General features: G+C 39.2%; 1 protein-coding gene across 1 annotated transcript; it reads right to left on the reverse strand.

The window, feature by feature from the left end:
* On the reverse strand, positions 1 to 26,233 carry SPECC1L (sperm antigen with calponin homology and coiled-coil domains 1 like). Its single transcript, XM_010720295.2, has 11 exons — positions 26,027 to 26,233; positions 21,299 to 21,458; positions 18,721 to 20,348; positions 16,723 to 16,930; positions 11,299 to 11,372; positions 10,647 to 10,822; positions 9,684 to 9,847; positions 7,972 to 8,063; positions 4,037 to 4,127; positions 835 to 918; positions 1 to 161 (listed from the first exon to the last, which is right to left on the reverse strand). The coding sequence occupies exons 1-11, from the start codon at positions 26,177 to 26,179 to the stop codon at positions 1 to 3; spliced, it is 2,991 nt and encodes a 996-aa protein (XP_010718597.1). The 5' UTR covers positions 26,180 to 26,233.
* Positions 26,234 to 26,444: the final 211 nt, after the last annotated feature.

Here is a 26,444-nt window from a genome sequence, read left to right on the forward strand (position 1 = left end):
TTACCTTATTCGACTTCTGGTTGTAGGGGTGACTGATGCTGTAGGGGAGGATGAGAGGGACAGCTGTGGTGAGGTGGTACCCATTGCCATAAGAGATGCTGGAGATGCTCCATCGGGTGCACTGATATCCCGTTTGATTTCTTCACTACTTCTTCGAGACACTATGTGGTAAAAAATGTCCACGTATTTAACATTTCCAACATTAAATCCACTACTTCAGAAACCACGAATGGAAATCCATACGTGATACTAGGTTTTAACATTTACTTCACATTTCCTATTTAAGTACCACCAAGGATTTAGAGATCAACATTAATGATAAAATTTGTATTTGAAAGCAAACAAAATTTGATGAATGCATCTAACAGCATATCTGGGAGAAGAAAAGAACTGCACTGGGAGAAGGACAACGTGTTTCTCTGCCTCTTTATCTCTGTGTAAAGAAAAAAACCTACATTTAAGCAGTAAAGCGTAACAGCCAGCTACAGTTTCTTGGAACATATACTTCCAAGCCAAAATTACTTCTAACACAAGGAAAGGATGACACAGAAGCTATCTGTTACGTGCAACAATAAGGACCTAGAAAAGCAATTAAAAATCTGTTCAGTTTCACTTGATGTGATAGATATTATTTTTTAACCACCAGACTTATTTTTCATTGTTTGATTTTTCAGTTGTGTGTGAGGAAAGCTACTTCAAAAATCCAATCTATTGATAAAATCTTAATGGTGCGAACATAAAAGGTCTCTCTTGAAAAAGTAAGACAGATCTGGAAGTATGTGATTGAAATAAGAGTTCCTAATTTTATTTGTCATCTAGAAAACGTGGTATTACCCGAAATAGATTTGGCACTTTCCATTGCAGGAACTCTTGGCAAAGACGCTGGTCTGCTGGTAGAAGACGTTCTCAACAAATGTTCTGCAGAAAGAAAATGAAGACAGAACACTATTTTCAAAGATGCCAGTTAAGCACAAGAGGTTAGGTGCGCGTTATGAATACTGCCTACCAGTGCCTGAGTCTGGCTGTTTTACTGAGAGCAATATATCCTCTTCTATATGAAAGAGAAGGCCTAAAATTTGCACATTACCAATATAGTTCACTCATATATTATGATACATTCTTAATCCTTTTACATTATGGCCTCTCTTACACATGCAGCTGCCCTGGGCTACTGTAAGGGAATTGTTAAACCAGAAGTCCAAGCAAGGAATCCCCACTTAGAATCCAGCAAAAAAACGCTTGATGTGTCACTCACAATGTGGATTGGCAAAGCACATTGTTTTGTCTGTTATGTGAACTCATTTTGTTGTTTTTGTTAGTTTGGTTGATTTTTTGTTAGTTTTTTAAACAAAATCTTGCTTTCTTGTCTCCCCATGCAGTGAGATCCAAGAGGTACCTTAACAAACCATAGGGAAGATCCGCCCTGAGTGAAATCCACCGCCACTGAGTGAAATCAAACTGAACAAAACTAACTTTATGAAGCATTTAATCAGGAGTAGCAAGCTTTTAGTTAACTACCCTCCTAAATAAGTATTCCTTCAGCTAACACCTTAAACTGTATGCAAATGTTTACATATTCCTGTTGCTGCAGAAATACACAAGGCAGTAGTTTGAGTACAAAAATCATGAAAAGGATGAATTAGGATTCAAAATAAAATGCTAAGCCCATTTCAATAGTTGACCAAAGAAGCATACATTGCTAATAAAGATACTTTAAAACTATATACAGTTATCAACAGGAATTCTGTCTGGCATATTCTCTGTTGGAATGTAGCCTTGCTCCTGTGTTGACTGTAATGAAAACGCAAAAACTACATAAAGCATACCACTCACTTTGTGGTCAAGCTTGTGTCTACTTATGAACTCTGTAACAATTAAAGAATCCTCAACTATCTTCTTGGAAAGGCATTTCAATATTTCTAAAAATATCAAAGTTTCTAAAATTAAAACTCCAGCTGCATCGAGCAAAACCTCAACATGCATTGAACAAAAGCAAGAAGGAAATCTGGCACATACAGACCATTACAAAATGTTACACGCACAAAAAGTACCCTTTATAAAGCATCAGACCTCAGGAATACCAAATTGAGAGGAAATATTCAGTCTGGAGTCATATGGGTATTATCTCGAGAAACATCTATAAAAAAAGCCTAAAACAGGCATAAATCAGAGAGCTACGCCCAACACATGATAGCCATTCATTCTCACAGGAAGAGCACATTGTGAGCAGTGCTTTTAGAGACAAAACAAAGTTCACAGAACAGGGAATTATTGGAAAACAGATAAATCAACACTCAATTTAATTCCACTCAATTTTTCATCTGGCTCCTGAAGATTCAATATTTATTAAGTTTATATTTTGTTATTCACATGCAATACAATGCCAAGTATCACCCCAGTTTCTGTTTGGAAAAAAAACCCAAACACAATACATCATATGGCCCCAGAGGTGAAAACAGCAGCACAAAATCATCCTGCATGTCTCACATCTTGATTTTGCAAGTGATCATAGTTTATGCACACATGAAAAACAGATTCATGCCCAGTTATCTGGATAAAAATGTGGTTTTGTTGAAGATTCACTGTGTTTGATGAAACAAGTAATAATACCTGTTTCTTATTTTACATTTAAAATATAATAAAGTCAAAATAGTTTGCTTTAGCACTGTATAATACAATAACGCTTTAGATAGTAAACACTGTAAGATATAGAAAAGTAGCACTGCTAAATAAGTGTAAACGAACTCGAGTGACACACTGTGTTAGTCAGCACGGGTTCATGAAAGGCAGGTTGTGCTTGACCAACCTTATCTCCTTCTATGACTGGGTGACCAACTGGTAGATGAGGGAAGGGCTGTTGATGTAGTCTACTTAGACTTCAGCAAAGCCTTTGACACGGTCTCTCACAGGCTTCTTCTGGGGAAACTGGCCGCCCATGGCCTGAACAGGTATATACTTCTTTGGGTAAGATACTGGCTAGAGGGCCGTGCCCAACAGGTAGTGGTTAATGGAGTGAAGTCCAGCTGGTGACCCATTACAAGTGGTATCCCCCAGGGGTCGGTACCGGGGCCAATCTTGTTTAATGTATTTATTGATGACCTAGATGAGGGGATTGAGTGCACCCTCAGTAAGTTTGCAGATGACACCAAGCTGGGAGGTGGTGTTGATCTGCCTGAGGGTAGGGAGGCCCTACAGAGGGATCCAGACAAGCTGGATCGCTGGGTTGAGATGAATGGGATGAGGTTCAACAAGGCTAAGTGTCGGGTCCTGCACTTTGGCCGCAACAACCCCATGCAGCGTTATGCGCCTGGGGATGAGTGGCTGGATGATTGTGAAGAGGAAAGGGACCTGGGGATGCTGGTTAATGCTTGGCTGAACATGAGCCGACAGTGTGCCCAGGTGGCCAAGAGGGCCAACGGCATCCTAGCCTGCATTAGAAATAGTGCGGCCAGCAGGAGCAGGGAGGTGATCATCCCCCTCTACTCAGCACCGGTGAGGCCACACCTCGAGTATTGTGTTCAGTTTTGGGCCCCTCACTACAGGAAAGACATTGAGGCCCTGGAGCGTGTCCAGAGAAGGGCAACAAAACTGGTGAGGGGTCTGGAGCACAGGTCTATGATGAGCGGCTGAGGGAGCTGGGATTGTTTAGTCTGGAGAAGAGGAGGCTCAGGGCAGACCTCATTGCACTCTACAACTTCCTGAAGGGAGGTTGTGGTGAAGAGGGGTTTGGCCTCTTCTCCCAGGCAACGAACAGGACCCGAGGAAATGGCCACAAGTTGTACCAGAGGAGGTTTAGGTTAGACATGAGGAAATACTTTTTCTTCCAGAGAGTGGTCAGGCACTGGAATGGCTGCCCAGGGAGGTGGTGGAGTTGCCATCCCTGGCAATGTTCAAGAGGTGTCTGGATGAGGAACTGCAAGATATGATTTAGTAGCTTATGGTAGCAGTGGTAGTGAGAAGACAGTTGGACTGGATGATCTTGTAGGTCGTTTCCAACCTTGTGATTCTATAATTCAATGATTCTATGATTGATTACCTTGAACAGGGATTTCAGCATAGCTTGGTCTTTTGTCTGTCAGTGTAGCAAGGGGTTTAGAAGCAGAGATTGGTCCGCTTATAGAATGCCTCTGAAACAGAAAACACAATGTGTCAAACATAGTTTGGTATATACAAACCGAGTAGAACAGAATAAAAGATACAAAACACAACTTCTAAACATGCTTTCAAGAGGGGGAAAAATGAAGTGCTTTTTTTCAGGTGTTTATCCTGAACTCAGTTTCAACCTTTCAGAGAAGCTTAAATGAGCCTTATCTTCATGAGATAATAAAGCTCTGATGTTTCTCGCCAAATCATGTAGTCAAGATAGATAAATCCAAAACTGTGATAGAAAAGTTCACAGTATCTATACACTGCAGCATTCTACAGCATAAGCAGGATTACAGGGCTACTTATCTAACATTTGGAGTCTAACTAATATTATGCTTTTGTGCTAGAAATCAATTGGAGAGCAAAGAGCTGCCAATAGCTAAGAATCCAAGTACAAAATACAGTATAAAGAATTTTATCACTTTATATATCAAGTCTTGTATGTACGCAACAAAGATTATTCCTTTAAACATGTAAATGAAAGTGACTGTAAACATGAGCCACACACAGCTCTCCCTATAACAGCTTCCCATGAGAATTGGTATTTCAGGTTGGTTTTTTTTTTTTTAAATAATAAAACATTGCATTACGATGACAGCCTCTTTGTTTCTAATAAAGCTATAAATAAAGGAAATGATAACAACAGTAAGGTGATGAGGCTGGATAACAACACGTCATTTGGCCAGCTTTGGGACTGTCACTACGAAGGCAGAGCAGTACAGAGCTCGGCCAGGAAAGGCAGGTACACACAGAGCAGGCACACTGCTGGGTCACTGCAATGCTTTATCACATTCTCAGCTTCCAGGTATCACTGAAAAACAAACATCCTTTACGGATATTGGCAGAAAATGACCACATTACTCAACTGATAGCTTGCTATATCTTGGTCCTGTCTCCTCATTATAAAACAAAATGTTTGTTTTTCTGCTTTTTACTCCTATTGGCTCTGCAGACTGAGCTTAACTTTGCTGTTGCTAGTTCCTTGTTAAATATCTTACTGTTACAACCATCAGTAGTAACATACTGACTCAGGAAATGAGAGGAAAATGAACCAACTAATATGTTCATACATCAAGTTCTGCCTGGCAATCCTCTGGCAGTAATAGTGCACAAGTGTCTCATGAAGAATTACTTTTCCTGAAGCATTTTACAAGTATTAGAAACATTTCTGCTCAAGTGAGCTTCTGTTGAAGCTGCAGATGAATCATTCACCATTTCACTTACATTTGATGCACAGTGAAACACGTATGGATCCTAGCAATTCCTTGATAAACAGACTTTGTTTTCCTCCAACTAGAAATGTACTCAAATTTGTTTAACTGCTAAACAACAATTTCACTTAACACTAGTGATCAAATTCCTCAACACTAAATGAAACAAGATCCAAAGTTTTTAGGAATCACATGCTTTTTGAGGCTACTCATGGAGACTTCCAATGGGACAGAAATTACTCAAGATGCTTTACAATCTGTTCTCCTGGTTTTCATTCACCCCACGCTGAGGTCTAGCAAAGTACTTCAGATGAGGTGCAATGAAGAAAATTGTTCACTTAAGATGTTTTTATGTAGTAGTCTCTGTATAATGTAATTACAGTAAGAGATAAAATTAGGGTTATTAAGATCATCACCAGTTACTTTCCCACAGCCATTCCTGGCCTCTGCTAGCTGCCTGTTACTCTCTTCTTTTCCTTTTGTAAGAAGAGTTAACAGCCCTTGAAGAAGAAAATGCACACAAGACAGAAAAAAAGAACAAACATCTGACACTTCAAATTTGAGGTAGAACTATGGCAAGAAGAACAAATCCCTTCAACTATTTTGCTTCAGACGCTTAAGTAGTGCAATCTGCTGTTAGCTGTGACAGAAAGGTGACCTTCAGCTACTATCCAGGTATCTATTTCTGACCACTCTGCACCTCAATATGTACTTAAATGAGTACCTCAATAAGATGTTATGCCAAATTCAAAGTAAGCACAGCTCTTTGCACACTAAGTAGTTACATTGTGGAAGTTTGATACTGAATAGCCTGGAGCCTGAAAGCTTCTTGCATGCTCAAAACAGAACTGGACATTCACTGGTGAGCAGGGAATCTGAAACCACATCTGCTTCTTTCAACTACAAAACTGAAAAAGAAAGTACTTGGGGAAACCAGCAGTTATAATTCTCCATCCTTATAAACCTTCCTAGGAAACTGCTTTGCCACTTGTGGGTTAAGTTTTGCTGTGTTTTACATTCTGAAAAGCAATGTGCTTATGTATGTTTTTCCCAACTGTTTTGCAATATTGTTAAGGTCTGGTATACAACCACTAAGCTTTACTATGGGCTCAGACCCAAAGCTAGAAAGGGGTTTTTGGCTGGTTGTTTTCCATTTCTCAGTAAGTGCCAACTCTAGTATTTCCTGTGACAGCTTTTAAAAGTATCTGATAATAAGCACTGCAATAGTCATATAGAGAACAACCCTTCCACGTTTACTCAAGATCTTAAACCATAGATTAGTTCTGTAAGGTGAGAGATTCTATAGATCAACTCATACAGCAACCACACAACAGCAGTTGCAAGAGAGCAAAAAACAAAAAACACAAAAATTTCCTCTCCTTACAAGAGAACAGAAATAAACAGAATAGAAAGGAAGACCAACAAAAACAAAGCACCTACCACAGAAAGTCACATTTAAATACTTTAGAAAGTTGTCATCAAGAGTGACAGATCTCAAAAAGAAATCATTCAAGTAATACACTGAAGACAACAGGAGGATTAATGACATTAAAAGCATAACGTGTAACAATTCTTTGGGGTTTTTTTGAGAATCTGGAGCAATCTTGGTCCTTAAGTTTGTTTGCTTTTGCTGAAATCTCTTCAAGCAGCTAGTGTGACCATAAAAACAGCAGCCATCTATCAAGCTGAGAATTAATGTATTGATGATACATCCTTTAGCGTAGTGTTGTCTCCTTTACCTAGACTCCTATAGCAGCTGAACACATGGACAAAGCTTCAAAGGAGACACAACAGAACACATAGTACAGTCAGCAACTGGACAAAACTCTCAGCCAGTACAAAATGAACAAAGATAATCAATTTACAATGACTTCATGCCTCTCTGGTCAGGTCTGGTAACAAAAGGCTGTGCAACGTGGGATACATTTATACTGATGACTGCTGACAGACTGCACACATCTCAGTCCACTTCCCAAAGGAGGTAACTGCTGCTTCCAAGCCAGGCACAAGACTAAGAACTGATACACAGCGAGTCTAAAACTAGGGAATGTAGATAGTTTTCCTCTCATACTCCTCAGCAGCACAGGAATTGTAAGAATTTTTAACAGTTACCAATAACTTTCAAATTACGTTGTCATATCTCGTATTTACAATAGGGTGTGCCATGCAGGACTCCCTAGGGAAGCACAGGGTAAGCTAGAGCCTTCTGCAAATTTTCTTTAATTGCAATGCTTAAACAGACATCACACAATTGGGACACGTAACAAAACATACCTAAGTTATGATAACATCCCTAACAAGAAAATAAGCTTTTAAGGAAGTATCTTCAACTGGACCTGAGTAGTGAGGATCAAGAAGGAAGGGATGTAGGCTGTATCTGAGCAAAACCACAGCATTTTTTCATTTCTCAAATACAGCTGCCTAAGTGCCATTTTCTCAGAAGTCTCCTTGGGGGAAGCACGCTTTCATTAAAATGAACATTTTAGTAGCTGCTTACTTGCAGCATCATTTTATCATTATGTCCCCATAAAGGCAACCAACATTCATATATTACTGCCTGTAGGTTCACGTGCTCTTCTTCACAAAGAATTAAATGCAGCCATAAAATACTTACCTGCATAGGGGATACAGCAGCAGCTGGGGGCGTCTTCATGGGACTCGGGCTCAGAGGAGTGCGAGGAATTGTGGCAGCAGCAGGACTTGGAACTGGAAGAAGCACAGCAAGGAAGCCATCAGGAGCACTGCCCCATTTTCAATGAACAAGCAGACTGGCTGCATGTAGCAAACTCTCTATCTGTGTTTACCTCTCCTAATTTTACAAGATTGCATCTTTAAAAATTTCAGGTAGCAACTGCCTGCAAAACCATTCAGAGGTATGCCATCACATTCACTCCTCCACAGTTACATTCATTTTCTGTACTGAATATCTCAGTCACTGTAAAAACATTTCTAAGTTTACTAAGAGGTGTACAGAGCTAAGGTATAGGATGCTATTAAACTGGCAGATGTAAATGAGAGCATAACTAGTTCTCTGATCTCCAGATAATTGAAGACATGGCAGCAGGCTTCTGGGTCTGCCAGTAAGACAACCTTTCTATCTGCTGTCTAGCTTTCAATTCAAGTCCCATAGCTAATGCAAACCTACTGTTGTGTAATACACTTTCTGAAATTTTGAATTAAACAAATACCAGGTTTAGGAACGTATGAGAACAGAAATACTGAGCTGGCAGGTTAGTCATCTAATTCCATAACACCATGGTTAGGCATAAATGCTGAAGAAGATAGATACCAGCTTAAAATAAAAGGTGAAAAAAGGTAGAAAGGCTTTGTTGTTTTACCAGACTAACTCTGGCAAGAGAGCACTTTCTTGAAGAACAGATTAAAAACCTTTTAAATTAACTCTATGAAAATCAAAAAATGTAAATATCTATGAAAAATAAGAACACAAACTGAAATTGAACCATTTACAGAATCATCAAGTAATACAGAAGAATCTCTATAATAAATTTTCAGGCATTGGGTATGGAGAAATAGATTTGTTGTGCACAGTACACTTATTACAATATTAATAATATAATCTACTTTTAGCCAAGCCTTTCTGCATCAAAAACTTAGTGACACTATCAAAAATGAAACTCAAGACCAAAAGGCTTGTGGCACATAAAATATTTCCTTCACCACTTCAAATGTAGTCAAAACCTAAAATCCATTTCCCATTTGAGGGTAATTATTTGGATTCCTTGTCCTCTGTAGATAAGCAGAATAACAGTGGCTGTTTTCACAACCAGAAAATTACAGTCCATTGTCTCAATAGTGAAACCCCTCTCATTTCAAAAGATATCTTTTATTTATTTCATGGTGAAACTGGTTGGAGGTTGTTTTTAACTTTCATTAGCACCGACTACAAGAACATAAGTTACGAAATGAAATACACTCAGTTCTAGGTATTGCACAGATTTAAGAATGCTTAATTCAGCATGTAAGTTCACAGCTTAACAGAAAGGCTGAAGTCAGCTGTGCTTCCAGCTACAATTATGTCGTGTGAACTTATGTATTTCCAATACGAGACAGCACTGAATCAAAGTGTGTAACATACCAATCACTGGCAATTTGACAGAGAAGGAAAAATAAGGATAAAAAACGATGCTTGCCCTTAACCACTGGGAATAACCTGTCGTGCAATCTAATTTAGGTTGATTTGTTTCAGCTATCGCTTCTAAATCATGATGGCACAATAAAACAACTTATCTGTGAATTAGCTAAGCCATTAGAAGTATTCGTGTCCACACATCCAAAATCATAACTTGGCACTGGCTGCACAGTTACCTTGGGAGGCACTGTCAAAGGACTTGATGAGTGTTTTGACAGTCGGAGTTGGCTCCGAGGAGGTGGACGATCTGCGGCTCAGGCCCATTCCCTGTCTCAGAGCTGCCAAATCTCTCTCTACAGCATTCATGTAATTGTACACTCGCCCGCGTTCCTCTTCCTGCCTGAAATCAATATGCAGCCTGTTAAAGGCATTTAAAGCCACCTTAACATACAAAGTGTTAAAACAGGAACATAAATTTGAAGTCAAATTAAAATCTATAGAGAAAGAATTAGTCATTAACCCAGTTTTCTTTCCACTGTGATTTAGGAACAGATTATCATCCTACATTACCAATTTAAGTCAGCAAGAGAGCTTAAGCACCAGACAAAAAGTCTATCAAATCAATACTCCATTTAAGGCTTAATTTCTGTTGATTTCTGTTCCTTTCACATACACAAATACACACACATGCATATATGTATTGAAAACTTAAGGCTCAAAAATTTCACCATTTCACATGAAAATAATCAGCTGAGAAATAATTATGAGTGGAAAGAAAACAGACATGATATATGCAAAAGAAAGTTTCTTCTCATGTAAAACAACATCTGTATTTATCATAGCAAAAGCCCTGGCTTACTAAGGGAAGTACTCATGATGCACAAAAAAGTTGACACTGCTTATTTTCCATACTGAGGGTAGATAAATCAAGTCCAGACATTAACTGGGAAAAACCCTCTATGAGAAACAGGTTTATACCAAAGTGCCAAACTAAATATTCTTGGAGGAGGAATATATAAAAGAGAAATAACTTTTTCATCTCCATTTACCTACATTACTCCTGAAAGCCTGCATAAGGCAAGTTGTTTACAGTGAAAGGAATAATTTACAGCTTCCAGAGTCTCAATAACACATACTGGATTTTCAAAATCATATCTCCCCCCACAAAACAGACAATATTCCCATTGTCTCTTGCATACTTGCGTGACTTGATTTCCTCCAACTCTTTAGTGAGCTTCTCATTTTTTTCCTGAGCTTCATGTAATCTTCGCTTTAGGTCTCCTATCTCTTCCTGGGCCTCAGACTTTATATCATTTGCTATAACCACTGCAGTCTGGAGATCAGCTTGGAACTGACGCCATTCTGCTGACTCCTCCTATAAGCAAATAAAACGTTGAACTGAAAGCAGCAGCAAGAATTTTGATGAAAAAAAAAAACAAAAAAAAGTTATGCATATTATTCATATTTTCCCCATGTTACTACAACAAACAATTTTCAGGAGTGATTCAGGCACTCACCACTGGTACTGTGCATAATCTAACTTACATTCAACAACTTTTGCTAGAAACAACCTGAGGGTCAAAGATTTCTTTCCTAGAAATTGAGAGAATGTTCATAGTATTGCAAATGTATGTATTAAACCATACATCAGCAGACACAGGAACATGTTCACCCAAGTCCAACAACACATTTCTGGAACACTGAGAGTTTTTCAGAATTAATCTTCAGTCTCTGTAAATTAGTAAATATATTTCCCCGTGATGCCTTGTTCTCGCCAGTAACTTTAATGGCATTACATTTAATCATATTACTTTTTCCATAATTTATTGTGCTTTTTGGTTTTCAACCTACCCGGAGTCTCCTGTGAAGATTCTTGATCTCTCTTTCCATGTCGTGCTTTTGGTCCTGAAGTTTTTTAACTGTATCTGGAAAAAAAATAAAATTCCCTGTAACACCGTAGTCAGGGCTCTATTTACTTAAGAAACAGTAACTGAAACAACCTATACATGTTTTTTAAAACTTACTCAGAGAACACTTCTGTATAATCAAAACCATCTGGAGAAAAATAGTATTATTAGAAATAATTTGACAGAAAAACTCAATAGGTACCTTCTGCTCTGTGATTGGTGGGGAACAGCAAAAATGAACAATTCCTGTCACAACATTAAAATGACAAAGCAGTAACAAAGAACAAATAAAAACAGCGTGTACTATTTTTATTCGGTAGGTGGGCAAATTAACATGAAAAGATCCTAACATGGGTATGTTCAACTGTAAGCTGCAACTACACTAAGCCTCCAGATCAATTTCCTCCTTTGCCACAAAGCAGCTGACAGCATGCTGCCGTGCCTTCAGTGGGGATAAACTTCCACTTGGGTCCACAAGAATTGTACATTCTTGTCTATCAAGCTACTATTTGGAGTAGAAAGAAGCTACGTTTACAGCAAAGGGACAAACAGTCAATGCAATTGTGTTATGAAGGAGATGGTTCCTCGGTTCTGTCAGCAGCTGTACAAAAGGGTATGCAGGGTGATCAGCACCAGCTCCTACCACGGCGTCTGACAGGCTGGCTACAGCAATTATTATTCATTTGGTACTTTATTCAATACACAAGGACAGTGTGATTGATTACTCCATTCTTATAACTAAGCAACTAATGAAGAAGAACACAGCATAAAGCCTCTCATTAGCGTGTCCCTTCACTGATCCTGGACTGGAAGATGTCTCATTTCTATAGCATCGCGTATTTCCAAAAGGTAAAACTGATAGGCCAACTGATTAGCTGTGTTTTAGTTGAGGTTCATTGCTCCAAGTTCTGCTGGAAAGAAACACTGTCACTATGTATTGGCAATAACCTTTTCACTAAGGTTGAAGGTGCATGATACAGACATTCATGCAGATAAACTGATACCATAAGGTTTCAGGGGTCTCATTTCCCAGGATGAAACACTCTCCAAGATTCTGCCCTGGTTCTTAGGGCTCAGGAAAAACACTGAATCCATGGTTTGCTTCAAGTCAATGTTCTTCTACTACCACTTTCTCCGCAAGCAAGCCTATCACTTCAGTACTCCTTGTCTTCTGCTATATTGCTCTTCCTAACAATAACGATGAAGCTGTGGCAGACTAAGTGGAACACAGCATTTCAAAATGTTTAAATCAAATGCAACAATGACTAAGTACACATTTAAGCCCATTTATGCTGATATGTACGTTCAAAAGCCTCAGCTAAGCTCACAAGAACATTACAATTTTTCAGCCATGGAATTCTTTCTGGTTTCTTCATCAGAAGAAATTCTTCAGTGTTGTGTCAACAGCTCCAATTCAAAGGCTTTAAAAGCCATAGCTGATTTCTGTACAAGGATGACATAATCCTCACTTGGTCTGAAACCATGATAACCTCTCAGGCTTGCAAAAGTTGAAACAGTAAAATTAGACAGATACTTCTGTATGAATCTCATTCTTACAAGACTGCACAATTCAAGATGCATCCAACTGATCTTTAAGCTTTGAAGACAACCTTAACAGAGCAAGCCACTCAAATCACATGCTGCTGTGGTACTCAAGAAAAGTTCTCCCATTTTCAGCTTGTCTGTATATAAAACTTGCTTGAGATAAAGTCAGCACTGAAATGGTAGCTTCAAGTGAAAATTATACAAGTTGCTCCCACTCCCCACTGTTTTTTTCCTATAAAAAAATGCTAAAAACCACCAGCAGCTAAAAAACAACAGCAGAACACTAACACAACACTGCAAATTAGGTACCTTTCAGCTGTGATGGCAAGTATAAAGAGCTTTTAGTAGCACTTTGAAATGAAATCGAGTGGGTAGTGGTCCTTTTAACAAGAGGTTCAAAGAATGTTTTTTAAAATAAAATTTGTTCTACTACTGAAAGCAAGCTGCAGTTCATCTAAAAATAACCACAAACCAGAAGCTATAAATGCACCCAGAGCTAAGGTTGTATAATGCCATTGTTTTGGGCTTTTGTGAGATATGAAACGCGCCATTAAGTTTTAGTATATTTATGCTTTGAAGTAAAACACAATGGTCTGAATATTCTGCAGTTACCATAAACAATACAGAGCACTTCACAGCAGTTGTTGGAAACAGTTACCTCTGCACAAACCTCAAATCCATCCAAGAGATTCAGAAAAAAAGAACTGAGAAGAACTTGAAACTTAGAGAGACTGAGATAAGGGATTTCCCCTTTTACAGCTCAAGTCCACTCTTCACATTGTGCCACCAACTGCAGGCCACAAAGCCAAGCAGTAACAACAGGCAGGAGGCAGCAGCTTCCGTGCAGCTGCTCTTTGGTACCTTTCCTCACTGCATCCTCGCTGCCTCCCCCAATCTTCTCTAAAATGCACAAATAATTAAAAACTAACGCTCAATTTATTTTTCCAACATTATGTAGAAAAGGACGAAACATCATTCGTGAAAAGTGAGCTTGATAACTGCTGTCAAGGTCCTTTTGAAAATGAGATAATATTAAAAAGTAATTCTGACAGCCCTGTAGTAGAAGTACTCACTCATTGTTCAAATCCCTACTCTTGTCCAAAATATGTACTGACAGAAATACTGATGGATGAAGAGAACTGATATGTTTAACACTCATACCTTGCAGTAAATGAATGTACAACAAGTATTTTCAGGCATCAGAACATCTGACAACCAACAAGCTAACCCACAAACATTAGTTTTCTGCAAATCACAATACAAAATTCTCCAAACCAATTCACCCGTTAACTGCACGGAAGAACAGAAGATTTATTTTTTCCCTCCCTTAGCAAAGATGATGACCGTGCCAGCTTGGCTGCCTGACTACTGAAGTCTGCCTGACGTGACACGAGAAAAGCAGAGCACAAACGCCACCTAGTGCAAGGCTCTGCTCCCCAGCACCTCTGTGTCAATGCTCAGCCCCTCACAGGCTGCTTCAGCTTGCTGTGCCTAGTGATAACGTGGAACTTTCGGGTTATTTCTGTATTTCTTTTCCCGATTCAGTCCAGAATCACTATGGCTAAGACTCCTTATCCCACTGGTGGCATGTTCAGGTGGCACTGACTGCAGGCCCTGCCACACCTGGGCTGACTGCAAGAGCATCCTGCATGCTTTTAATGCCATTGATATGACACTGGAATTCCACTGTCCTTATCTAAGAGATCACTGGTTTTTTTCAGGCACTCATATTCACATAATAGCAACTAAGATGTGATAACTTAATATTCCAATAGCTGTGAAACATGTTTCATTGTATGATCCTTGACCTATTTCCTAGAATTAGGAAAGCCTGCAGTGAAGCATGCCCCAAGCAGTCAGGCCAGAGCATCACGTGATCCTACGTGACTCTTTAGTGCAGTGGCTCATCAACACTGAATGCAAACTCATCAGCTCATAAATGCAGCATCTTCCTCCTAATTGTAAAGTCTCTCTTCTGTGATTTCATTAAGAGATAATTTTCTGCCATTTAACACCTGCCATTTATCTGTCGTCTCACTCACTCTCAGTTAGCTAGCAAGTTTGTCATTAGGCAAGCTCTCACATTCTCTCAAATTCTCCCATAGTTGACACTGGATAAACAAGAGGTTGCCATATTTTAAAAGCTAAGAAAAGAAAAAAAAGAAGCTTATATTGCTCTTCATTGCATTTAGTTACTTAGGCTAAAAAACCACTATTCCGCTGACTAGTGCTCACATAAACCTGCAACACATCTCCACATTTAAAAGCACAGTATTTGTCTGGTAGCAAAACAGATCTGACCACAAGTCTGATCAACATAAGAGAACTTAGTGGTAAGATGAACGTTTCTGTGACTTCACTACAAGTTATTAAAATTCTGTGTTACATGTGTGCACTCCCACAATTCTTCCTGTGCAATCCCTCCTTATGGTCGCTAGATGCCACTCTCCAGATGCTCGTTTCCTCCAGAAGTAACCACACCAAACAGCCCAGCTGACTTTTCAGAACTATTTCTGCAGAGATGAGTAACAGACTACAGCAATTTTTGTTGAAAATCTCAGCACCAATAGAATTTTTTCCACCAGCACGTTCACCAGTTTAACTGTTACAGCAGGAACATTCTTACTTAATGTCTGTCAAAACGACACACCCTATTCCCAAGGCAAAAGCATCTAAAAATTAGAGCTGCCTTGTAATTAGGTATTACTAAATAAACACCTAAACAGTTATTTGACTGTATGAATGGACTTCAGTTAAGACAAAGAAAAAAAATGCAAGTAGAGAAGCATTCATCTTTCGCAGTGTTTGTTATAAAATGACTTCAGGAACAACATCAGAGCTGCTGCCCACACACCTGACCTCCCATTCCTGAATATGCTCCTTTGGTTTGAGAGCAGAAAGAGGAGGAAAAAGAATAAAAAGCTAGGCCAGTTTTGTAAAGTGAAACAGCAATTGTCTTGCTAGATAAGGAAACACTGCTTGGAGAAACTAAGCTGACACCCACACCTGAAAATACTGCTCTTCGACTGAATAAGCAGTTTCGATTACTTAAACCACTATCTTTCCTTGATAGCAGACCAATTTAAAATATTTGCTACAAACATTTTACTTACAGTGAAAAGGAATAATACTTTGGCTTTTCATTATCTTATTTAGAATAGTAGACATTTAAATTCCCTAGTAGCACAGTGCAAATAACAGCCTTCAGAAGGTACAGCTGCCCAAGCTCTTGTTCAGATGGAGACTAATTGTAGAATTCCAGCCTGTGGTAGGAATGTCTGAGCAGGTCTCAGAGATCAGAGAGGGAACGTAGGCACAGACAGATAGGTGAGTGTACAGTAAATATGAATTTCATTACAGGCTCCAACCATTTCTTGTACAGTGAGTCAACAGAGGGAAGAAATTATCAGTTATTCACATTCTCAAGCTATCAGGTAAATCCTGGGATTCAGGCACTTGAAAAAGAGAGCATTATTTAAAAAATAAAAATAAAAAAAATCAATCATCCAGTTTACAAAATGCATAAGTAGCACACTACTATTAGGTCTATAATTACATGTTTTCCTACTTAAAAAAAAAACAACCCTTGAAAACAGCATTATCAGATTTCAGATTTATTCTCAATTCACAGGTTTTGGTTCACACACCAACTGACATTGGGACTGGAAATGAAAATCTGGCTTTTTTTTTCCCTTAGCATTATAAGGGTGACTTGAACTCAGACAAATGAGAGACAAATGAGAATATTTTCACTGTTTCAGTGTTCTGCTTCACAGGTTCTTAAATTATCATTACCCTTCCACTAGCAATACATAACACTTACTCTCCAAATCAGATATGATGAGATTGTCATGAAGCTTCACAGCACGATGCTGCTCTACTTCATCCTCCAACTCGAAGATAGTTTCTTTCATGTCACTTCTCTCAGTTTCTTTCTCATCTAGCTCTGCCCGAAGTTTTTCTAGAGTCACATTAAGATCCTCTATTTGTTTCTTGGCTTCTTCTTGGAATACTCTGTATTCATCTTCAACCTGAAAAAGAAACACCACATGTCATAACTAAACTGAATTTCTTTAAAGATACACCTCTAGTTTTCTAGCTAGCACACCTACAATGTATTTTTGGAACCATAGGAAAGGACATGGGCCAAGAAGTTAAACAAAAGCCTTTAAAATTGTACGTGCAACTATTTTTCTGTGCCAGAGTCAAGTTCTTTTCTCCCAGGCTGAACAAATGAGCTTCCCTCAGCTACTCCAGCAGCAGAATCCTGTACTCAGGAAAACAGTAAGAACCACACCACTGAGGTTTCAAGAGCAGCTGATGCAACTTAACATCTAGCTGCTATGGAAATGGGGGAAAACTCTTCATCCTTTCTCTATCCTGCCAAGAGAAGTCCGTTCTCTCTTGTGCATCGATATTAGTGCTTGCTGCTTCCTTAACCTAGAACCAAGATTCATATTTGTGCATGTGATGTGTCAGTGACTTGAAACAGTTCCCAGAAAAGTCTTAGAAGCTACTGATCTGCTTAATTGAAAAAAACACCCGACAGGGAAAGGAAAAGGCAGCAGACCTCTTTTCAGGAACAGCAAGACCCTTTTTTTCTGCCTCATGAAGCTGCAGCTTAAATAACAAGCTGAGATCAGAGGCTCTTTAACATTCACTCCCATGCCCAACAGCAAAAAACAAGGTCATGGCTTAGGGCGGGTCAGCACAGGCACCAATTTTAATCCACAAAATGCCCTGCTTTAAATTACCTGCTTCAGTATTTATTTATTTATCTTAATAGCACTACCCGACTTTAATTATTAAACTTTTATTTTAATTTTTTTAAATCTCTAATTAAGATTAATTCCAACTGGCTATTGATCTGCAATTAGCATATAGCTCAGACAACATATCTGACAAACTTTCTTATCAGGAAGACTTATCTTCAAATGGATAATGGCTAGGACATTTTTACTAGATAAGTTAGTTTCATTTAAGTCACAATAAGTGTTCTAGAACTACAACATTTGGATCCAAAACACAGTTAACACACAAGGTGCTCCTGGATGGATCATTAGCAAGAACCTTCGTATTTGCCATAGTTAATGATTTTAAATTTTTTTTAAATTTTCTTTTTTCACTCAAAACTAAAACCTTTAGCTAGCAAATTAAATTACATGGAATACCTCCCCTACGAGGACAGGCTGAGAGAGCAGGGGCTGCTCAGCCTCGAGAAGGGTAGGCTCCTGGGGGACTTGACAGCAGGTTTGCAAATGTTTTCAAGATATGTAAGAGGCATTAAGAAGGAAGGGGACAGCCTCTTTAGCAGGGACTGCTGTGATAGGACAAGGGGAGATGGTTTCAGACTAAAGGAGGGGAGATTTAGACTGGATATAAGGAAGAAGTTTTTCACAATATGGGTGGTGAGACACTGGCACAGGATACCCAGAGGAAGCAGAAGCCCCATTCTTGAAGATAATCAAGGTCAGTTTGGACCGGGCTCTGAGCACCTGACTAAGCTGCAGAAGTCCCTATTCACTGCAGGGAATTTTGACTAGATGACCTTACTTTGACCTTACTTACTAGATGACTGACCTCGAGTTGGGTCCCTTCCAACTCAAATGTCTTTCCTATAATTTTATGATTCTATGATATACTTCTTTAAAAAAGCCTGCAGCACTTTCATAACAAAACTGAAGAAATCCATTAATCTTAACTTTACCGCAATCCGATTAGCCTCGTAATTAATCCTTTATTTCTGAAAGAACTGCAATGACCAACAGTAAATGTCTTGAAATAGAAGTGATGTTAAAAACACAGCGAATGTAAACACTACCTTAGCAATGGCATCTTGCAATCGATTGGCATCATTGCGAGTGTGCGCCAGCTCCTCTTGCAGACTGCTGGCCAGTGTCTCTGCTTTTTCTTTATCCAGCCTGACACTTTCTAGCAAATCTTGTATATCTGATTTGTCTCCAGAGTTGTGTATCGAATACAACTCAGCCACTTTCTGCTTCTCGTGCTCTAACTGAGCTTTCAGCCTGTTCATCTCTATCTGGTCGCTGGCAACCGTGGCTTTGTACTCCTCTAAGGTCGATGCTATTGCTGTTTTGCTTTTCTGTTCTGACTCAATGATCCGTTCCATGTGGTGATTGCGTTCCTTCAATGCCCCTATCATTTCTTGGGCCTCCTTATTGTCTTGTTCTGCCATCTTCAAAGTGTTGCTCAAGTGCTGCTGAACACCTAAGAGCTGCTCCCGCTCAAACCGGGCGTTCTCTGCAAGGTCCATGTAACGCTGCTCCAACTCCATGTAGCGACCACTTTTCATATCTTCATCAATTACATAGGAAATATGGTGTTCATCTAAAAGAGATCGAAAATACTCTATCTGACGGCTGAAATGTTCCAACTTATCGCTTTGCTGGCACAAAGATTCCATCAGAATGACTTTTTCCTCTCCAAGTCTTTCGTTCTCGCTGTTTAGCTCTTGCGTTATTTGCTGCAGATCTGCAAGCTCTTGAAGCGTGGCCTGGAGCTCTTCTGCTGTGCTGTGCTGGTTCTCTTCCATCTGATGTATCCGCTCTGTCAGACAAGCTACGGACACTTCGCTCGCATTGCCACTGCTTCCTTTTCTAGATCTTTCTATACTTGGTACGCCTTCAGACTCTGAAGATGATGGAGCATCTAAAGCATCATCACTCGATGTCAGTGGCTGATAAACTTCACTGCACTCGCTATCTAAATTATCCATGGAGTTACTATGCTGGTTGTCCATCAAAGTGTGTTCATCCTGACTTAGCAAATCTTCCATTGATCCAGGAGCAGAACCTTCTACAGAAGATGTCAGAGTACCGCCGCCATCACTGTGGTTGCCAGCTGTAATCTCCGGACTCAAAGACTGATAGCCAAAGAGTTTCTCAGAGTTGTCCAGCCTTTGTTCCAAAGAGAAGCCTAATGCATTTAGTCTGTCTTTTAACATTCGGTTCTCATTCTTCAGCTGGTTGAGCTCTTCTCGGATGGCAGTGTTTTGTTCCTGTAACTGTAGCAACGTAGACTCTACATCAGTCGGCTGATGGACAACAATGGCCTCTTTTTCTTCAGATTTTTCATCACCTTCAACTTGGTCTTCATTAAGTCCCAACTGAGCACGCATGTCCCTTAGTTCATTTCTCAGATGCAAGATTTCCACATCTTTAGTTTTTGCTAACGTCAGAAGATCATTCACCTTTGCTTCCAATGCAGCTTTGTCACTGATCTGATTGTCTGATTTGGACTTGCTCATCCGAATATCCGATTCCGGATTGGTGCGACTGCGGGAACGTTTTGCCAGTACTGTATCACTGCTGCCCTGTCCAGCCACAGGCAGTTTTTTACTCTGGCTTAAGCGGGAACGATCACGTATTCTCTCCCTAGAAGAGCTCGATTCTTTAGTTCCAGATGAAGTGCTACGCTTAGCTGTGGAACCTGTGTGGTTTTTGAAAGTTAGGAATACTCATTTAAAATACAGCACTTGTAATGTAAGACTGTGTATTTTTTAGCCATACAATGGTTGATTTTCTAAAGTATGCTGGCAAACACATCCCATAATATAAATTTACAGTTAATGTTTAAATAAACCTACTTATGAGGTAAAGCAGTTGTATTTTATTTGATGTATGCTTTTCAACTGCTATATTGCTGCAGTATTTTGAACCTCAAATCTTAGTTTAACCGTAACATTTACACATTTCTTTTTTCTGTCTTTAAAAGCTTCTGACAAAATGTACAAATATGATTGCAGCGCTTTCCTGCAAGTTCAAATTTCACTCTTTTCAGTAGATTTGAATGCAAGCATTTAAGTGATGAATTGTGTATTACGATTAATAAAATATTAGGGTACTTTCTACTCTATTTTCATCACATTTCATACAGGCATAGATGAATTATTGCTATATTATTCCCAGATGATTTACAGCTTTGCAAGCATTACTGAATCCAAAACACAGTGACTAAGGTATTTTCATCTGTATTGAGAGCACATTAAATAATTCCACTTTTCTGAACAGTTTATGAAAGCTCTCTTACTTCTCTACTAAAAAAAACACATTGACTGTAACACACAATCACATCTTAAAGTTTTAATATTTGCAGCTTGAATCTTCTAAAGACAAATTAAACCATAACCCTCCAGATTAACTACATGATCTAGTACTATATAGTACTTACATAAGCAGTACTACTAAAAGGAGCAGCCGCCAAAGAGGCAATTACAATATTACAAAATATGTAAAGAGGATCAAGGCCAAAGCACAGAAGACAGTTTATTTGACCGTGATCTTACCAACCACTTCCTAAGGAGGTCTGCATCCACACTACATGGTAGGAAAAAAAATTCTACCCAATTATTGTCTTCAAGAACCAGTATATCCATCTACCTGCAACAGTTTTAGGTTTATTTTCCAAAGTGTTCATGGTTGTCCCTGTAGCTGAAGACACTGTTGATGCACACGTGCTCTTCTTTGCCTTGACACCGTTGGTCATTGTCACTCCACTGCCACTGGCCATCCCTGCTAAGAGGTCATCGTTGCTCTTAGTCTGAAAGAAAAGTAAGATGCAGCTTACAGACAGCTGGCTGACAAGTTTGCATAGCCAACATTTCTTCTGTGAAGGATTCCATCAGTTTAACAAGTACACATTTGACCAGTCTTATGTCTGTGCAAGTATGCTGAAGAGTAACTGCACTGCACCATGCAGAGCAGGTGAGTTGAAACTGAACTTCAACTACTTACACACAACTGACCATAGAAACCAAGTCCCCTCTCGCCCAAGAGAGAGGAAATAATCAACTTTTCAATACTTAAATTAGGAAAAAAAAAAAAAGAAATCACAGGGAAGTGTGAAAAAAAGAAATTACAATGAAGTGTAATTTTTCTCAATTTTGACAGAAAGGTTCCCCAAGTATAAAAATAAACCAACAAATACTAGGAAGTTTGCCTAGTGTGCTTCAAGAGAACACGATCAAGCATTTTCTGTTGGACAAATTCTCAACAAAAATGAAAGCTAACAACAATAAAAATCAATCCAAGATAAATAAAATACCATTTCTAGCTCAAAATGCTAAGCCACAAACCACTAGAGACAGTAGCAAGAAGGGGGAAAAAAGCCACCCTCACCATATATCCCTGCCTTGTTTTCATGCTCCTTCCTAGGCAATCTCACAGACAGGACATTTGTTTCATGTACTTTTCGTCTGACCTCTTAACATCATTCCTGAAGCGACTGTTAGACACAACAGCTGCCTGGAATGTGACAAGTGTAAGTACAAGGATCTCAAGAGCCAGATTCCCAAATAGAGAATGCATCTTCCAGAGTAAAGCAACATCTAAAAATACCAAGTACCCAAGTACAAATTGGCAGACAGCACCACTCTTTAAAATGCAATTTGCCAAATGGAGAAACAATCATAATAGGCTAAACATTCTTCCTATTATAAGGACCAAAAAAAAAAATCAAAAAATTAACAGCATTCCCTGAGTAATTGTATTATTCAATTAGATAACACATTTGAAGTCTCAACCAGCATTCCTGCTAAAAGGTCCCAGCCAGGAGTTCTGCATCACGACTTAAAATTCTGCAGATTTGTAACCTCTGTATCACATACATATCCATGTTAAATAGTGTTAGCCAGACACAATGATTTTACACATTGAGAATGAATTTACACATGCTTAGTTAAAACCAGTGTTCCATCTCACTCTATTACATAGTTTCTTTTTGGAGCTGAGAATTTGACAATAGCTAGCAACATTGATAACAGTGATTCTGCCGAGTCTGACATCAGTCAGACAGACTATTAGCTCTTGGCATTTGTACCTTGCTAAGAGAGCAGAGAAATTAGATTCAGCTTTCAAACACTTGTAGCACGTGTTATCAAGCCAAATAGGTCAAGACGTGACTCAGCTTGAAGAAAGAGAACTATGTTAAATGCAGGCTTTCTGACATTAGTCATCTCCAGCCCTCTGCTGAACAAAGGAATTTCAGCCAGCCCTTCTCCCTCTGACTTACCCGTGCCCTATTCCCAGGGGAGGTTGGAAGGCACTGCCTCCTCTGCAGCCAATTAGTAAACAGTTTAGAGAAACTGTAACACTACACTATTGGCAGGAAAAACTATTTAGCAAAGCTTTGGAAAAATTACAAACCAGCAGTTCTCTTCTAAATGCTCCCTAATAGCAACCACTCTTGACTTGAAAAATCAAAGTATTTTTACAGTATCTATTTTTATTGGAACTGAAATTAATATCGTATGTTTATTAAACAGTTTTCTCAAGGAAAAAGTTTCTCCCATTTACTGGAGATGTTGCATCCCTGCTTAGCAAAAAAAAACCCTTCTTTAAAAACTGAAAGATTAGAAAACCAAATAATTGGAAGTGCCAATGCAATACAATTCACATTCCATTTTCCCCCACAACTTTATTTCTTTCAGTGCAATGAAACTTGAACGATCACCTCTATAATTCATTTCCCATTAGTTTCCCAATATGCATGTCCTATTTACTGCACCTCATTCAAATCCTTTTTTTATCTATCTACATAATTACTCCTACGTGGGATTTTCTTTGATGCTCACTGCTGCTGCACCGAAGTACTTCAAATACTAAACTTCATAACAATCTGTAATTAAGTTATTGCATTTTGCAAACCGATTGCTGAAGCCCAGACACAGGAATCCTGAAGATACTTTCTAAGTTTTGATTTTCAAATGTTAGGGCCTACTCTGACTTTTCAGAGGCACTGGATTTTTGCAATTTATTTGCATCAAGTACAGCTGCTGTCTAATTACAGCTGTGATTGTTAACACAACTGAAAGCTCATTGGCTGAAGAAGTTCTTATCTTAAAAAAAGGGACACAATCCTGTTTGCACAAAATATTTTTTGACAGATTAGAAAGTAGAGGTGGGTGGCTGTTGAAATAACGTGTGTGTGCAGGTGGGAAAGTGGTGGATGTTTACCAAAGTCCGGAGTGCAGTGGGAACCAAAAACCTTATGAGAAAGGTCACCTGAAAGAATTTCTGAAAGAGTTGGTCAATATCACACAGGCATCCTGCAGCAGACAGAAACAGCATTCAGCTGCACTGAAGGGTGGGTCTCCCATTTTCTTCCTGCACTCATTGTCTAAACACTTGGAACAAGACAAAACCACAGAACAATGCGTGGTTAAAGACCCCCCACCTCTCACCTCAAGCAAAGCACCACCCAAAGCTCGTCATGAAGGAGATAGAAAAAAAATGTGCTAGAATTAGAAAGCCATTTTTACCTGCACTACTGATTAAGTAATGTGCCTGTGCATTTCTATTCCTTAATATCTGCCTTTCGTTCAACAACCAACCCAAAGGTTTTCATATCTGTATGCACACTTATTTTGAGGTCTGCATAAGTCAGTAAACTGCTGCAATTAAATCTCATGCCAGTCATGCTTTGCTTTGTTTTCAAGGAATACTAGATAAAACTTACCAAATGCACACAAATTTACCACGTCTGCAGACTACTTTAAGGAAGGCAATACGCTGAAAGCTTAATTGGTAAGATCAAATATAGGACCACACAAAATAAATTGCTGGTATTTCTTTCAAGTCAGAAATCATACAGGTGATTTCACAGCAATCATAAGTCCAAAAATACAAGCAACTAACTTTTTGAGTATGGAACACTCAGAGAAAATTAAATAAGAAAAAGTCATTAAGTCACACAGCTGGCAAAGCAGCAGCTTGACAAGGAGGAGACACCCAACTGCATGAGTAAGCCTGGTTGTAACATAAAGCTGAGATAAATCACAGTAATTATAGGGAAATTTTTCATTGTACCTCAAACAGACGATCGTCAAATTCTAATCCAACACCCAAACATAGCCAGAAGTGTTACTAAAGTAAGAAGTAAAATTGTGAAAGCAGACTGGGTCAGATTTCTTCAGTGTTAGATCATCCTCCTCCTTTACCTCACTGAGAGGTATCGCCTCAGAAACTTGATCAGTAAACTACAAAAGGGTTTTGTTTCTGTATTCTTTGAGAGGTTTCTGGAAATGCAAAATGAGAAGTGTCAACAACCATCAAAAGATTATTTCAAGTTAAGAAAATGGAGTGGTGGGAGTAGAAGGGGCACACAGGGAGAAAAATCTATGTGAATGCCAGTTTGGCAGTTCAATGCAGAAGTAGTAACTGTTATTCCATAACAGAGAAAAAAGAGTGAAAGACAGACTTTGGCAAATCTGCAAAGTTATTACAAAACAGCTTCAGCTACTACAGTTTCTTAATTCTACATCTTGCCAGGTACATATACAGTCTATCTGGCTGCCTGTAGGCAGCACAGATTCAGGTCCCAGCTGCACACAGCAGCCCTTATTCTCAGCATGCTCCTCTGCTCCAGGGCAGCTGCAGAAATGCTACAGCTCCTCACACTGGGCAGCAGGAGGGGAGCCCAGCCACATCTCCACCAGAACAAGGAGGCAGAGCAGGCAGGCTCAGAACAGCCTTGATGTGATCTCAGGTCAAAAATTCTGCACCAGCACAACTTGCTAAGTCCTATTTCTTGGTTGTTGAAAAGCCTATGATCCTAAATCTGGAAACATACGAGAGAACCTCTACCTCTTAACTTCTTTTAGGAGCAAGAATCAACCTGTGCATGTTCAGCTCAAGCAATAGTTCACACAAAGGAAAGGTCAAAACAGCCAGTAGAATGCAGCTGCACTGACCTGACACGGATCACCAATGTCAAAAAGTTTCTCATGTCAGGTACCTCATTAGTTCTTGTTTCAGAATGGTGCATAGCTCTCTTCAAATCCCATCAGTCACTGACACATCATTCAAGCATAACACATGACATTACTAATAACACTCATTCCAATGCAACTTTCACTTCACTCCTTTGCAGAACAACCAAGTTCTGCAAAGTATACTGCCTTCCATCCCACCACAAACTGCAGTGTGAAAATACAGCACGAACACCACACAAGACCCTTCACTCTGCCCAGTGCTGCATAACCACCTCAATTCCCTTCAGTTCCCCACGTAACAAAATCTAGTTGCACTGAAAACGCGTTGTAAAATACTTTACTTCTAAAGCTTTCTTGTCAAAAATTGAAAGAGTCAGAAATTTGTAGTAGCTGTTACCTTCAAAAGGGATGCTGATGTCCCGGGTTTGGAGAGTTTTGTTACTGCAGACAGTGAGGAGCCGCTCTCCGGTTTGGTTTTTTCAGTTGTTTGAGTCTTATTTACTCCAGGCACTTTGGGCACTGAGCCAACACTCCTGCTTGCTTTCTTCATTCTGGGCTGTCTGTTTATGATGCATTTACAAACAAATCTGCAAACAGAAAGAAGACTTCAGCACGAAGTACAAATGAAATGCAGCATATTTTTGTAACACTCTATCTAAGAGAGGAAGTCCAGAATAGCACTAAGAACCACAAACCAGAGCCAAACAGCATATATATGGAACTGACTTACAGGTTTTATGCTTTATAAAAGGATTTTTTTTTTTAACCATGAGTTCTCCTCCAGCTCCACTCCAAGTTTTATTTTTTCCAGTTTC

Source organism: Meleagris gallopavo, chromosome 17 (genome assembly GCF_000146605.3).
Source record: "Meleagris gallopavo isolate NT-WF06-2002-E0010 breed Aviagen turkey brand Nicholas breeding stock chromosome 17, Turkey_5.1, whole genome shotgun sequence".
Taxonomy (NCBI): domain Eukaryota; kingdom Metazoa; phylum Chordata; class Aves; order Galliformes; family Phasianidae; genus Meleagris; species Meleagris gallopavo.